At 34.7% G+C, this 14,737-nt stretch overlaps 1 protein-coding gene across 1 annotated transcript; it reads right to left on the bottom strand.

Moving 5' to 3' along the window:
* Window positions 1-13,399: 13,399 nt before the first annotated feature.
* Window positions 13,400-13,867, bottom strand: LOC125863769 (uncharacterized). The gene has a single exon (XM_049543777.1). The coding sequence runs from the start codon at window positions 13,865-13,867 to the stop codon at window positions 13,400-13,402; it is 468 nt and encodes a 155-aa protein (XP_049399734.1).
* Window positions 13,868-14,737: the final 870 nt, after the last annotated feature.

Genomic DNA, 14,737 nt, shown 5'->3' with positions numbered 1-14,737 from the left:
GAAATTATGAATTCAAGGTGTTCGATCACATGTTATGGAGGGATTCTTGAACTCTTAGACGTACTTTGGAGGGTCGGAAACAACTATAGATCATAGGTATAATACTTTGGAACAAGCATGAGAAGGTGAGGAAAGAAGTGGGGAAACTTGGCTGAGACCTCAGATTTCTGGTGACACAGATGGGACTTACGGACTCCATCGACGGACCGTAGATGGACTTACGGTCCGTACTGCAGGTCCGTAGATCACTTCAGAGATTTTCCCCAGAATTCATTTAAGGAAATGACTAAGTGTTGACCTACGGTCCTGACTTACGGTCCGTAGGTCAGGTCACGGACCGTAGATCGTGACCGTAGATCGATGCCCCAAAAACCCAACTTCTGTCCCGATCGACGGTTGACCAGTACGAACCATCAATTGATCTACGGTCCGTAGGTCAGGCCCGTAGATGGGGATCGATAGCCCAGAAATTGCTGCGAATTGATGGTGATTCAACTTTGAAAGGGGCATACCTCTTAGAATCATAATTTCCTCAACATACCATAGGTTCAACTTAATTACACAACCTCAATCATGTCTCACAAAGAACAATAAGTTCAATAACACTACCAACAACATCAACAACAACTAACAACTTCAACACTTCAACAACAAACCCCAATCTTTTCTCAAATCATAGAGTAAACTTGGTATGTGTGAGGGAAAGGATCAACCCACACGAAAAACTCACATACCTCTTAGGGATCACCCCCGACGAAAATCCACGACGATCTTGACTAAGCTCCTCTTTTTCCTCTTCTTCTTCTTCTCCTTCTTCTCTTCTATAATCTCAAGAACCCTAACTCTTTCTCTTCCAAAAAGGGACAAAAATTATCCAAAAATCATCCTAACTCAACAAAATGAGCTCAATTAAAAAGGTTTGTGAAAGGACCAAAATGCCCTTAAATTTCCGGACGGATTTCCCTTCCAACTGCCCAACTTCTAAAGGGCATAACTCCCTCATACGAACTCGGAATCGAGCAAACTCGATGGCGTTGGAAAGATCGCTCCACGAGCTTCGTAACCATAACTGGAACTACTCCTAAATCATCCTGAGCTAGGAGTTACGACTACTCAAAGTTGGCCAAAAACTCATTGATTTCCATACTTAGCCAAATTTCCATTTTTTTCAAGCTCCTTCAAAGCCACTTCAAATTGTCGGATGTTACAATTGAAATATTTCAAAATACATTCAAAGTTTAAATATGAGGAGAAAGTGACATTTCTTTAGTAATATTATTATTTACTTTACTCAATTTTGTACACAAATCTAACCAACAAATTTTAAGAAAAATATCAATACAAAAAATGTCACCGATAGTCTTTTCTCTTGAGGTTATGAACATAAATGATGGACACCATTTAAGTATAATTTTTCTCTTAAATATTCTTACTTAAAATTTAGTATGTGCATGACACTAATAAAGATTACCATAAATATTTCAATATTTTATCTTTATACGCACTCTATCATTTACCAATTGGAATTTGAGTAAGACTATTATAGAGAGGTAATTCTACAAAAAAAAGGTACTTTATTGTTATAACGAATAATAATTAAATTGAGGTTTGGGTGTATGTCAAATATTTATCTTGACCAATTCTTTGTTTTAGATATACATATATATATTTCAGTAGCATAATTTAATTTTAATATATGAACAACATCACCTTTGGTGAAAAATATTTCATTTCTTTAAGTTTCTACCTTATCTTTGTAGAATTGTAGTCTTCTTTTTTTTTTCTACCACATACATATCATATAGTTGCTGTCTAATTAAAAATATCTAGTATCTTATAGAAGTTTTATTGTGATATAAAATATTAAAATTTTTCAATAATAAAAATTAATAGATGAAAAAAATTTAAAGTATTGTTTATAGAATCTTTAATTTGATTTAAGATTATTTTATGATCAATCACTATTTTCTTATCTATTTTCATATAACTAACAAGGAGTGTATCTTGTGACATAAAATTTTCTCAAATTAAACACAAAATAGTAGGAAAAAAATATATGGAATGATACATAGCCAATGAAGAAGGAAGACGAAAATATATGTTCATGCTATATTCACTATAGTGTTCCATTTGATTAAAATCTCTTGTCACCAACACTTTACTTTCTTCGTTCATTTTTACTTACATATCTATTAAAAAATAATTATTATCATGTCTATATTATCATATTATAAGTAAGAGTGAAAATCTATTTTTGAAATTGTGGATTTAACATCAAAACTAATGATTCAATGGGCTATGTTGATGCCCGTTGTTTTAGCAAAATTAGAAAGAAACTATTTCATTTGAGGGTAAAAAAATGAAAAATAAAAAACCAAAGAAGAAATATCTTACCCAAATCATGTGACTTTATTTATATTTGTTTATTACTTCCTCCATTTCAAAAAGAGTGACGTAGTTTGACTTGTCACGGAGTTTAAGAAAATAAAGAAGACTTTTGAATCTTGTGGTCCTAAATTAAAGTTATGTTAAATGTACAAAATTGTCCTTTAATCTTGTGGCCTTAAACATGTCACGTGGAAAACTGAAATTGAAATGTTACCAAAAAAAGAAAGAGACCAATCTTTTTGAAACAGACTAAAAAGGAAAGTGGGACATTCTTTTTGAAACAGAGGGAGTATTATTGTCTTTTCCACAACTTTTCGACACTATTAACTCATGGAAATCGTAAGAAAAAATACGAGTGTGAATTTATGAATGAATTGCTACAATTTGTTCACCAACTCTTTCTTATGTGGTACCTCAAATTTCGTTGAATTTTGAACTTAATCAATTGTTGCAAATAACCCTGAGATTTTTTAGTAAGAAGAAGAGTAGAAAACTTAAAAAAATTGTAGTTTAAAAGTGAGACAAAACTGTCTATTTATAGCTAACAAATAGTAGTATTAATAGGTGCTAATTGTTCCTTTTCAGAAAAGTTACAACCTTTTGCAAAAGTCACAATCCATCGAAAAGGCACAACCCTTCGAAAAAGTCACAACCATTTAAAAAAATCACAACCTTTCGAATAAGTCACAACTCATCGAAAATGTCAAAATCCGTCAAAAAGGTCGCAACCCTTTGGAAAAGTCACATATCTTTGAGAAAATCACAACCCTTTAATATGAAAGGGTATCTAATTTTAATATAATACAAATAATTAAATTAATAAATAAAATAAATTGAGTATTTTTAATTGGAGGTATTATAGTAATTTAACATTCAGTTTAGGAGTTCATGGTTTTAAGGTAGTATAGATAGATAGATAGATAGATAGATAGATATAGATAGATATAGATAAAGTACTTAATTTATTTAATTTAACATAGGTTATTCACATGGTCAAATCTAATTGTGGTTGACTTTGAGATTTAATTTTTTTTTAATAGCCATATGTTGATAATTTGTGTACATGCATTATGGTGTGTCTAAAATAATTTATTTGATCTGAAAAAATTCGTTTAGTCCTTATGTTCCTTAAACAATTTTTTTTCTTCTACAAATGAAAATGATATATGTTGTCACATTGAATGGTTCAATCATTCTTATTGTTTCCTTGTTCCTATTTCAAAAGAGCATGCCACCGTAGAACATGTTTCCAAGGGTGTGAAATCGTACAAATTAATATTTCAAGGGCAACACAAAATATGTTAAGGAATTAAAGAGTTATTCAAAGGAAATGAGAAAATGATTTTAAAGAGTTTAAGTCTTTGAAGATGTCCCCTATTATTTCAGTGTAAGATTTTATTCACCCTTTTGAATTAAAATGGGTTGAACTGATTGATTTATAATTTGTTGAAATTTCGGATTGGAGAACCTTGGCTTATTTAACAAACCCTTCCTGTGAATCTTGGAGTAGTAGATTGACTGATGTTTATCATGACATTTGGCCCAATCATCCTTTTAAGGTGTATATTTGTTGCCTTGAAGACTTGTGGGAGGATTTTTGTCTTTAAAAAGACTAGTAATTTGTTATTGCTTATTTGCTTTTCAATAAATGAATTATGTAGTTTTTTTTAAAATCTAAGTTATTAAACTTAAAAAAAAAAATTGTTATTAAAGTCTTCAATTTATTAGTTTACACATTAAGAAATTAGTTTCAAATTTTTGTTAAATATTTAGTTCGTAGATGATGATTGGAGCTTACGTGTCTTTTCGATTTTACATTAAATATGAAACCTTAACGAGAATTGATTTGGTTGAATATGTCTATCACATGCATAATTTATTAAAATTTCTTGCCTTATATATCTTATAACAAACATGACATCAAAAAGTATCATTGCTAACTTAAACAAAGGTGAAAAACTTAACGATGACAATTACGACATCTGAATCGTAAAATATGGTATGTACTAGAAGAGAAAAAATGATCTAATATGTTTTGGATCAACTAGAAGAGGGTAACTCTACACAACACAGAAGGGATCTTGAAGCTTACAAAGCTTGGAAAAAAGCTAATTCCACTACACGTAGAATAATAGTTAGTTCAATGGTTGACCTCATACATAAATGTGAGGAATTTCCTGCTGCTCATGCTATGTGGGCACATCTGCAAGGAAGGTATGGGGGTACATCTGTAACCTTCCTCCGATAGTTGACTATCAAATTTGGCACTTACAAAAAGCGTCATGATCAAAATATCAAACAACACCTTAGGGTGATGTCAACCATGATAGCTCAACTCAAGAGTACTGACCATGGTCTTTCAAATGAGCAACAAGATCATGTAGTGATTCGATCTCTTCCTAATAATTGGGAACATTTGAAGGTTAACTTGACCCATAATGATAGCATCAAAACTTTTTCTGATGTTGCCCAACATGTTGAACTTGAAGATGACGGTTTGGTGCTGTTAAAGCTGCTATTAATGCCTTTGTGGCAGAGTCAAGTGTTACAAAATCTCCAAGCTTCCAATGCAAGAAGAGTAGAAAAAGAAATGGAAAAGACAAAGAGACTGAATAAGGACCCTCTAAGAAAAAAAAGAAGCCAAATTCCAAGAAAGAAAAATGATTTATCAAGAAGAGAAACAAGAGAAAAATGAAGTGCTACGATTGCCAAGTACTGGGCATTTTGCTCGTGAATGCACTGAGCCCAAAAAGGTAGCATTTCTAAACGCATCTCTAAGTGATACATATGTTTCCAGCACTTCTTTACTATCTGAATCTTATCCTATGTGGATTGTCGATTCAAGATCCACCGACTACGTAAGTCGAGATAGAGAAGCATTTGTGGAGTTTTATCGAGTTTCATCTAAATCAAGGTTGATCTACGTAGAAAATAATGTTAAGATGGAAGTCAAAGTTATAGACACTTGAAAAGTGGACTTGCGTGATGGTCGTTCCTTGATGTTGCATGACGTCCTATATGCTCTAGAGATTTGACGAAACTTAGTATATGTGTATGATCTTTTAGACGTTGGTTTTAATTTATATTTTAGTCGTAATGGTGTTAGAATAACTCTAGATAATGTTTTATATAGTTTTTGACTTCATTATGATCATTTTATCATTTTAGATTGTAATCCTTCAACTTATGACTATTATGTTGACCGTTGTGTAATGACATATTATTCAAGTATCAATGATATTGATGTTATCACAGGGCATGCAAGATTAGTTCAGATAGGGCGAGATCGAATGAATAGGTTGACAAAGGAATGCCATTTAGGTTCTTTTACCAAAATTGATATGTCAACTTGTGAAAATTGTCTTGCTGAAATATTTACGCGTAAACCAATTGGAAAGACTAAAAGAGATGAGTTCCCACTTCAATTAATTTATTCTGATATTTGTGGGCCAATGAATCTGAGGGCAAGGTTTGGTGCTACATACTTCATTATATTTATTAATGATTTCACGCGATTTGGTTATGTCTATTTTATTTCTCATAAATTTGAAGCACTTGAGTGCTATAAAAGATATATGAATGAAATTGAAAACCAATTAGATAAAAGCATAAAGGCTTTAAGAATTGATTGAGGGCGTGAATATTTGTCAAAATAATTTGAAGAATCATGTACTGAAAAAGGTATTATCAGACAGTTAACTACTCCATATACACCTCAAGAAAAAATGTGTAGCTGAAAGAAGGAAAAGAACATTATTAGATATGACTAGGTGGATGATGGCGCATACAAATTTATCTATCTCTTTCTGGGGAGATGCATTATTGACTGCAACTTACATATTGAATAAGGTTCCTGCTAAATTAGTGTTATCGACTCTTTATGAACTTTGAACTGACCATAAAATAAATCTAAATGATCTACGACCTTGGGGTTGTGATGCATATATTAAAGATCGTTTTGATGAGTTTGGTAAACTAAGTCTGAAAGGAAAGAAATGTATCTTTATAATATACTCAGAACACTCCAAAGGGTATGTGTTAATTGGGGATTAGGAGGATGGAAGTATTATTGAAATTGTATCACGAGATGTCATAGTTTTGAAAAATAATTTTTTCCATAAAGGATGAAATTGATGAAGGTGAGCCTCTATATGAAATGTTGAATTCATAAGATCAAGTAATGTCTTCAGGCATACTCGATAACTCAATGGATCAATTGATGATTCCGGATCCAAGTGAGAGTCATGAATCAAAAAATCCTATAAGGGAATCTGAACTTCAATTATGTAAGAATACAAGAAAAGGTGTACCTAAACAATTTTATGAAATTGAGGATTATGTTTTCTTAGTATTTTCTACAGAATTGGATGAACCTACTTCTGTACTGAAGGCTTTATCGAGCCCTAAAAAGAGTGAATGATTAAAGCAATGTCTTAGAGTCCGCGAAAACCAACAAATATGGGATTTAGTTGACCTTCCTAAGGAACGTAAAGCTATTGAGAATAAATGGATTCTCAAAGTTAAACGAAAATCGGATGGATCAATAGAAAGACATAAAACAAGAATGGTAGCAAAATGTTTTACTCAAGTAGTTAGAATAGACTATGAGGAAACTTTTTCACCAGTTATGAAGTTTACCTCCATACGATTACTTTTAGTTATTGTTGCGTTTTAGATCTAGAATTACACCAAATAGATGTGAAGCCACTTTTCTCAATGGATAATTCAACGAGGAAATCCACATGGAACAACCAGTAAGTTTCGTTGTTAAAGGCCAAGAACAGAAATTTTGTAAATTGAAAAGATCAATTTATGCCTAAAGCAATTTTTAAGGAAGTAGTACCTAATATTTCATAAGGAGGTGATGTCATTTAATTTTACCATGATTGATGAAGATGGTGTATCTATATGAAAAAGTCCAATGGAAATTTTGTAATTCTTTCTCTTTACGTAGATGATATTTTATTAGCTGGAAATAATTTGGAATATGTGAAAACTGCCAAGTCATGACTTTCAAAACCATTTGATATGAAAGATATGTGTGAAATAGACTGTATATTGGGTGTTAAGATCCAAAGAGACCATTCCAAGAAATTTTTGATTTCTTCTCAAGAAACTTACATAAAGAAAATATTGAATGCTTTCGAATGAATAATTGCAAATCCATGAATACTCATGTTGTAATGGGTGAAACTTTAAGCCTTTGAATGTGTCCTAAGACTGAAAAAGAAAAGGAAAACATGTCTCGAGTTCCATATTCTAGTGCTGTTGAGAATTTAATGTAGAATATGATGTGTACTCACTCATACATTGGTTATGCTGTAAGTTTGGTTAGCAGGTATCAATCCAATCCTAGAAGAGATCATTAGAAAGCAGTAAAGAGAATATTTCGATACCTGAAGGAAACATTTAATCATTCACTATGTTATAATGGATCTGATTTATTTATAAGATGTTATACAAATGTTGATTGGGATGGTGACCAGAATGATAGAAAATCAACATCCGGCAATGCTTTCTTACTTAATGGTGGTGCTATTTTATGGAAAAGTAGAAACAAACTTGCACTGCTCTTTCAACCATGAAATCTGAATTTGTGGTTTTTGCATCTGCAGTACAAAAAGTTGTTTGGTTAAGGAAATTCTTTGAGCATTTGAATATGTCAAAGAATTCTAAGGGTCCCATGATTCTAAATTGTGACAGTCAAGCAACTATCACATACACGAAGGATCCTAAGTATCACAACAAGACCAAACACATTGACATAAAATATAACTTTGTGAGAGATATAGTAGCAAGTAGTGAAATAAATTTCCAATACATTCCTACTCATGAAATGATAGCTGATCCTTTTACAAAGGCAATATCTAGAGACTTATTTGAAAAACATGTTAAGGCTCTAGATTTGCGTAGGATATGATAATATTTATGTATTGTAAAATAACTTGGTAGTTATAATATTCTCATCAATATATGACTGTTCTAAATTTATATTCATATCTCATATGCATGTGATATTGATTTTAGAAATAAAGTGTGTCGAACAAGTTACGAAATTAGCTTTCTCACTCGAGAATCATGCTTTACATTGAGAAACATGAAAGAGAGGAGTTTCACCACTATGTTAAGACTTGTTTTATCAGCCAGATAAGAGTCTCTCTGAGAAGATGAATTTGAGGATCATTGAAAAGAGAAGATCAGGTTAGACATCTAGAGGTGTCTAGATCAAAATCTGTACGATGTTTTAATGATTAAAAGAATGAGATACAAGCACCAATATTATAAGGTGAGACAACATAGCATGTGTTTCATATAACGTGTGTTAAGTGATCAATAGGTCAATGAAAGAATGGTTCTCTGCTTCTTCATTGTATGATACCCAAAAAAGTTAAATTAACATTTCATTAGAATACCCTTTGACCTTTTACTATTTCTTGAAGTTTTGATCGGTGTATCTACTTTAACATGTTACTAATAGAAATGAGTGATTTGGCAATGTAGTGCATGTCTAGGAAAGCAGTTGATATGGAACAAATATATTCAAGTAGAAAGGGAAGATGATTAAAATGAACAATTTAACTTGTATACACAAGCCGGATATTACACTCGAGTGTAAGTGTGTATATAAAGTTAAAAATGAACTCGAGTTCACCTCTTTAAGAGGTTGACAGATCAAATAAGTAACTATTAAAGTAGTTAATCAAGTCCGAGGTATTGTGAGTAATGGTATCCTCATATTAGTAGTGAGTTCTTTCCACATGTGATTGAATTCCTATGTAGAGCTAGTAAAACCCTATGGGTAAGCTCTTGATGTTCACAAGTCGCATGAACTATTTGTCGTATGATTTATGTGTCTAGTTGATGTTGAATTTACTTGGGTCTTGTCCACCATGTGCGAAGTGGGAGATCTAAGTTTTGAGTCATGTGCCGCCCTTGTGGATCCGACTCGACTTGACCAACCCAACCCGATAAAGTTTTTGAAATAAAGATAAAAATAAAGAGGTAACACTTGGGGGATTGACTAACCAACTGCAGGATTCAACTAAATGGGTGTATATCATTACCAACAATGTTAATTCGTCGTGGGTAGAATGGACTATAAGTAAAATAATTTTCTCTCGAACAATAACCTTATTTCCGCTGAGTTCTTTCGAACCCCAACGCTATCCATAAGATGACCAGACCACTTTCTCATCAAATCTACTCTTTCGAGCTAGGTACAAAGGCTGAATCTCAAGTTTCACTTTCTTAAGTTGAAACCGTCATGACCCACTACTAGGATACCAAATTAGTACATTGGCTCTATACTTCTCTCTCGAGCAAGCACAAAACTCTGAACAGTTACGGGGTAACTGCTGAACCACTTTTACTCCCTATTTCAAAGTTATGTTTCACTTTGATCGGGAATAAGAAAAAGAAACAGAAAGAATGCAGAAACAAAAAAAAGGATTGAAAGAGGAAATCAAATTTCTATCTTCAAAAAAACATCTACTACAATTTGACACTTAGTTTGTGAATTGATTAACGTTTCAAAGACACTTCATCTAGTTCTAAGTGTCAAGGATCGTACATCAGTTTAAACCCAACCAAATGAGTTGGGGTCGATCCCACAGAGAGTAGCTTTCTTTTGAATTCGAATATGAAAGTATGACGGTGACCTTTGTAGCTGAACAAACACAACACTTAAGAATCTAGAAGTCAAACTCTAGGATGTCGTTACCAACCCACTTCAACAAGCAACAAAAACAAGAAAATAGAGAGGTAAAACTTGGGGGATTGACTAACCAACTGCACGATTCAACTAAATAGGTGTACATCATTACCAACAATGTTAATTCGTCGTGGGTAGAATGGACTATAAGTAAAACAATTTTCTCTCGAACAATTATCTTATTTCCGCTGAGTTCTTTTGAACCCCAATGCTATCCATAAGATGACCATACCACTTTCTCATCAAATCTACTCTTTCGAGCTAGGTAAAAAGGCTGAATCTCAAGTTTCACTTTCTTAAGTTGAAACTGTCATGACCCACTACTAAGATGCCAAATTAGTACATTTGCTCTATACTTCTCTCTCGAGCAAGCACAAAACTCTGAACTATATTGCACTAAACATGCAATAATGAAGTAAAACCACAATAATAACTTAGACCCACTTCAAATTAACACAAAAACTCACTAATTGATAACACCCATTTAGTCAAACGCAACTATTGGTCACATTGTCAAACCCCCAAGATTAGGATTTTACCCAATCATAGTAAAAAGATGAAATTCAATACATGCCACGTTTTCCATAGCTGGGTAAATGAAATTCGAATGTCAAAATTTATTGATATCTTGTCTATTACAAAACCCAAATGAAAAATCTTGCTAAAATCACTTGAAACAACAATAGCAGTGTTCTTGCTCTCTATCTTTTGTTCCTCACAATTTTTGAATACTTTCTCTCTCTTACAAAAATCAATTTATACAAGTTTGAGGTGTGGCTTTTTGGGGCCAATCGGCGAGGAAAGTCGGTCTTCGCCGACCTTTCGGCGACTCGCCGATCGTCCTTTGTCTCGCCTTCATTCTTCACATCTTCTTCATCCAACCTTTGTAATTTTAGGCGAGCCAGATCGGGATCGCCGTTTCATTCTGCGTTGCGCCCTTCTGTATTTTAACTCACCCATCAACATTTATCTAGGTCTCCATTAATGCTTTCGTCGACATGGTCGTCCTTTGCTGATGTGATCGGCATCACGCCGAATGGAACTTCTGCTCGTCAAAGTTACTCCTAATCCAGGCTTAGAGTTCTATAAATTTAGGCGATAGAGGAGCAAATTGGGGATTCGCCGAGTGATCTCGGCGATCATCAAACTTGTTTTTCCTCTTCTTTTTTTCAGCTTGTGTTGTCCTTGTTGTCCATTTCTGTTCTAGCTTTATTCCTCAATCCATATATCTGAAAATCAAGGGTTTTACATCAGTTATTGGCATAAATTAAGCATTTGAGGATACTAAATCTTTACAAACAAAGACCTAAATGAGTCCAAATCTCGAACTCATCAACACCCCAACTTAATCTTTTGTTTGTCCTCAAGTAAAACTCAAGTTCAGTAGTTCAAACAGGATATCTCAAACAGTTCTACAAAAGACTCAATCGTGAATGCAGACAACAAGACTCAACTTACTCATGCAAGTATCAATTGTGCACTCAAAGATTCAAGTTGTGACTCACTATTATCAACAATTCTCAAGTTCACAATACTTGCTTCAAATGCAAGTTCAAGCTCAACAAAGGTACTCAAATGCCCTCACAACAAAGAAGATTCCATATTAACACACAATTGTTCAACAATTTATAGTTTCGGAATCACATACAACTCTCACACTCACAAAGATGAACACATGCATGACTTCACTCACAGGTTTGCCCTTATTTTCCAATCAACATTCGCTTCAGCTCACTCAAGATAAAAAAGGTATTTTCAAGGCTTGTCACGGGATTGAGTATAAATGTATGGTCATTTTGGCTCAACGACTACTATCCTCATGAAATGTGGTATGAAAATCACTTTCCTTCCTTTTCTTTGGCATTTTCACTCATGCTCAAAATTCACCCCATTATTCACTTCTCATGGAATACCGAACACCCCATTTCTTTTGCAACTTTCACAACTTTATTTCACAACTTTTTCATTCTTTTTCTTTTTCTTTCTTCTTTTCTTTCTCTTCTCTTTTTGTTTTATATATGGAGGGGTTCCATCTTTTCCAAATTCATTAATCTAGGGGGACTTGTTCACACTACTTGATTTACTTTCTCTTTTCACCGCAACCCCAACTTAGGATTTTGGCCTATGTTGGCTATTCGAACAAACTACATTTCATGAGGATTAAGGGTGAATGGATAAAGAGGGGGTCACATTTGCTCAAGTTTCTTCCAAGAAAAGGATAAGGCTCAAAGGGGGTTCAAATAAAATTCACAGATTTCACAAGGTTGGCCATAAAAGAGGTATATTGTCAAATTGTTTCACTCTTTTAAAAATTATTGCCTAAGATCATTTCAAGAGCTTGCATCACTTAGTCAACCGGATCAATGTGCCAAATTCTAGGCGTTATCACACAAGGTTCACTGTAAGCTCAACACACAAGGCATTGACACCATTATCAAATGAGACTCCACACTTTCGCGAGTGTGTAATGTTCATCACAATAGACTCCATTCGATAATCAGCTAGTCAAAACGAGATGCAAAAAATTCAGATATTGTCTATGCAACTTCATTTGCCCTCATCGTAGCCACACATTCATTTTTGTTCGATTAAGAACACTATTCAAGTCATCGGTATTGATCATAACCAGTACTCAAATAAATAATTTTTTCGAATGAGCAAGGGAATTCAATGACCAAACACACACCCCCACCAAAACCATTCAACATTGTCCCCAATGTGAGTAGAGAACAGACAATACCAAAAATGAAAAATAAAGATAAACTACTGGTACGTAAACGCGCAGAGCAAGGTGACAAGGAATCTTCACTAGGCGCCCATTTGGAGAAAAATTATAATAGTCACCGAATTGCTCGGTGATTCGCCCAATGGTATGAATATCGTCATTATTTCCAGTATGCAATACGTTCAGAAAGGAGGTGAAAGGAGGAATTGAAGGAGTTCGCCAAACAGGTCGGCGTTTCGCATAATGGATTACAACCTCGCCAAATGATCCTTTGGGTCAGGCTATCAGAGCTGAGGCAGAAGGGCGGGGCAAGTCGGGTCGCCGAATCACTTCGACGAGTCACCGAGTGATGAAGATTCCCCACCTAATGTTCCAGTGTCTAAGCCCATTTTCAAAGTCCAGAAGGCGGACTATGTCGGGCTCGTCGAACAGATTCAACGATCAGCCAATAATGTCTTCACCTAGCACAATGGCTTGCACCCGTACAATCAACACACATTATTTGAAATACTAACACTTGGATTGCCTCCCAAGAAGTGCCTTATTTAATGTTGTGACACGACGTTGAAATGTTCTCAAGCATCTTCCAGATACACCACCTCAATTAGAGAAATCTCCTGACATTCGTCAAAGTACAACTTCAAGCGTTGCCCATTCACTTTGAATGCAGGTCCCTCTTTGCCTTCGACTTCAATGGAACCATTTGTGAACACCCGTGTTACTCTAAATGGACCTGACCATTTGGATTTGAGCTTTCCCAAAAAGAGTCTGAGTCGAGAATTACATAGTAACACCCAATCTCCTACTCGGAACTCCTTTTTAAGGATTCTAGAATCATGCCACTTTTTCATATTTTCCTTGTAAGGAGCTGAACTTTCGTAAGCCCTGAACTTGTATTCATCCAACTCATTTGGCTGATCTACTCCTTCTTTTGAAATCTTTGCCCAGTCCAGATTTAGAGCTTTCAATGCCCATAATGCTTTGTGTTCCAATTCAACCGGTAAATGGCAAGATTTTTCGAAGACTAGCTGATACAGAGACATACCAATTGGTGTTTTGTATGCGGTGAGATACGCCCATAGAGCGTCATCAAGCTTTCAAGACTAATCAGTCCTAATTGCATTCTCCGTCTTGGCCAAGAAACTCTTGATCTCTCAATTCGACATTTTAACTTGGCCATTCATTTGGGGATGATACAGAGTTGCTACTTTGTGTTTCACTCTATATTTGCTCAATGCGGATGCAAAAAAATTGTTGCAAAAATGGGATTCCCTATCACTAATAATAGCCCGAGGAGTACCAAATCTAGCAAATATGTAGCGCTTTAGGAATTGAACAACACTTCTCCCTTCATTGTTCGGTAGTACGACAACCTCCACCCATTTAGAAACATAATCTACTGCCACCAAGATGTACTTATTACCAAACGAACTCACAAATGGGCCCATGAAATCTATTCCCTAAACATCAAATAGCTCAACCTCTAAAATGGGCGTGAGAGGCAACTCATGTCTTTTAGACACTCCACCTTGTTTCTGACATTGAGTGCACTTCTTAACAAACTCATGAGCATCCTTGTAAAGGGACGGCCAGTAGTAACCACTTTGAAGAACTTTAGCAACTGTACGTACCCCACCATGATGACCCCAAACTGGTGAAGTGTGACAAGTATGGAGAATTTCGATGGCTTCTTCCTCCGGAGCACATCTCCTAATGATATGGTCTGCACACTCTCTGAATAAATATGTTTCATCCCAAAAGTACTTCTAAACATCGAACAAGAACCTTTTTTGTTAGTAGAAGTTCAGTCTAGAGTTATCGTGAATACCTATTCATCGGGAAAGGCATCATTTATGTCTACCTCCAGCTCGTCATTTTCCTTGCCTTCCAATCTTGATAAGTGGTCAGCCACC

Source organism: Solanum stenotomum, chromosome 5 (assembly GCF_019186545.1).
Source record: "Solanum stenotomum isolate F172 chromosome 5, ASM1918654v1, whole genome shotgun sequence".
NCBI lineage: Eukaryota > Viridiplantae > Streptophyta > Magnoliopsida > Solanales > Solanaceae > Solanum > Solanum stenotomum.
The sequence above is the reverse complement of the archived record's forward strand: the minus strand, read 5'-3'. Positions and strand labels throughout refer to the sequence as shown.

Coding starts and splice junctions, on each gene's coding strand:
- LOC125863769 (XM_049543777.1), bottom strand. CDS start 13,867: ATGTCTCTGTATCAGCTAGTCTTCGAAAAATCTTGCCATTTACCGGTT.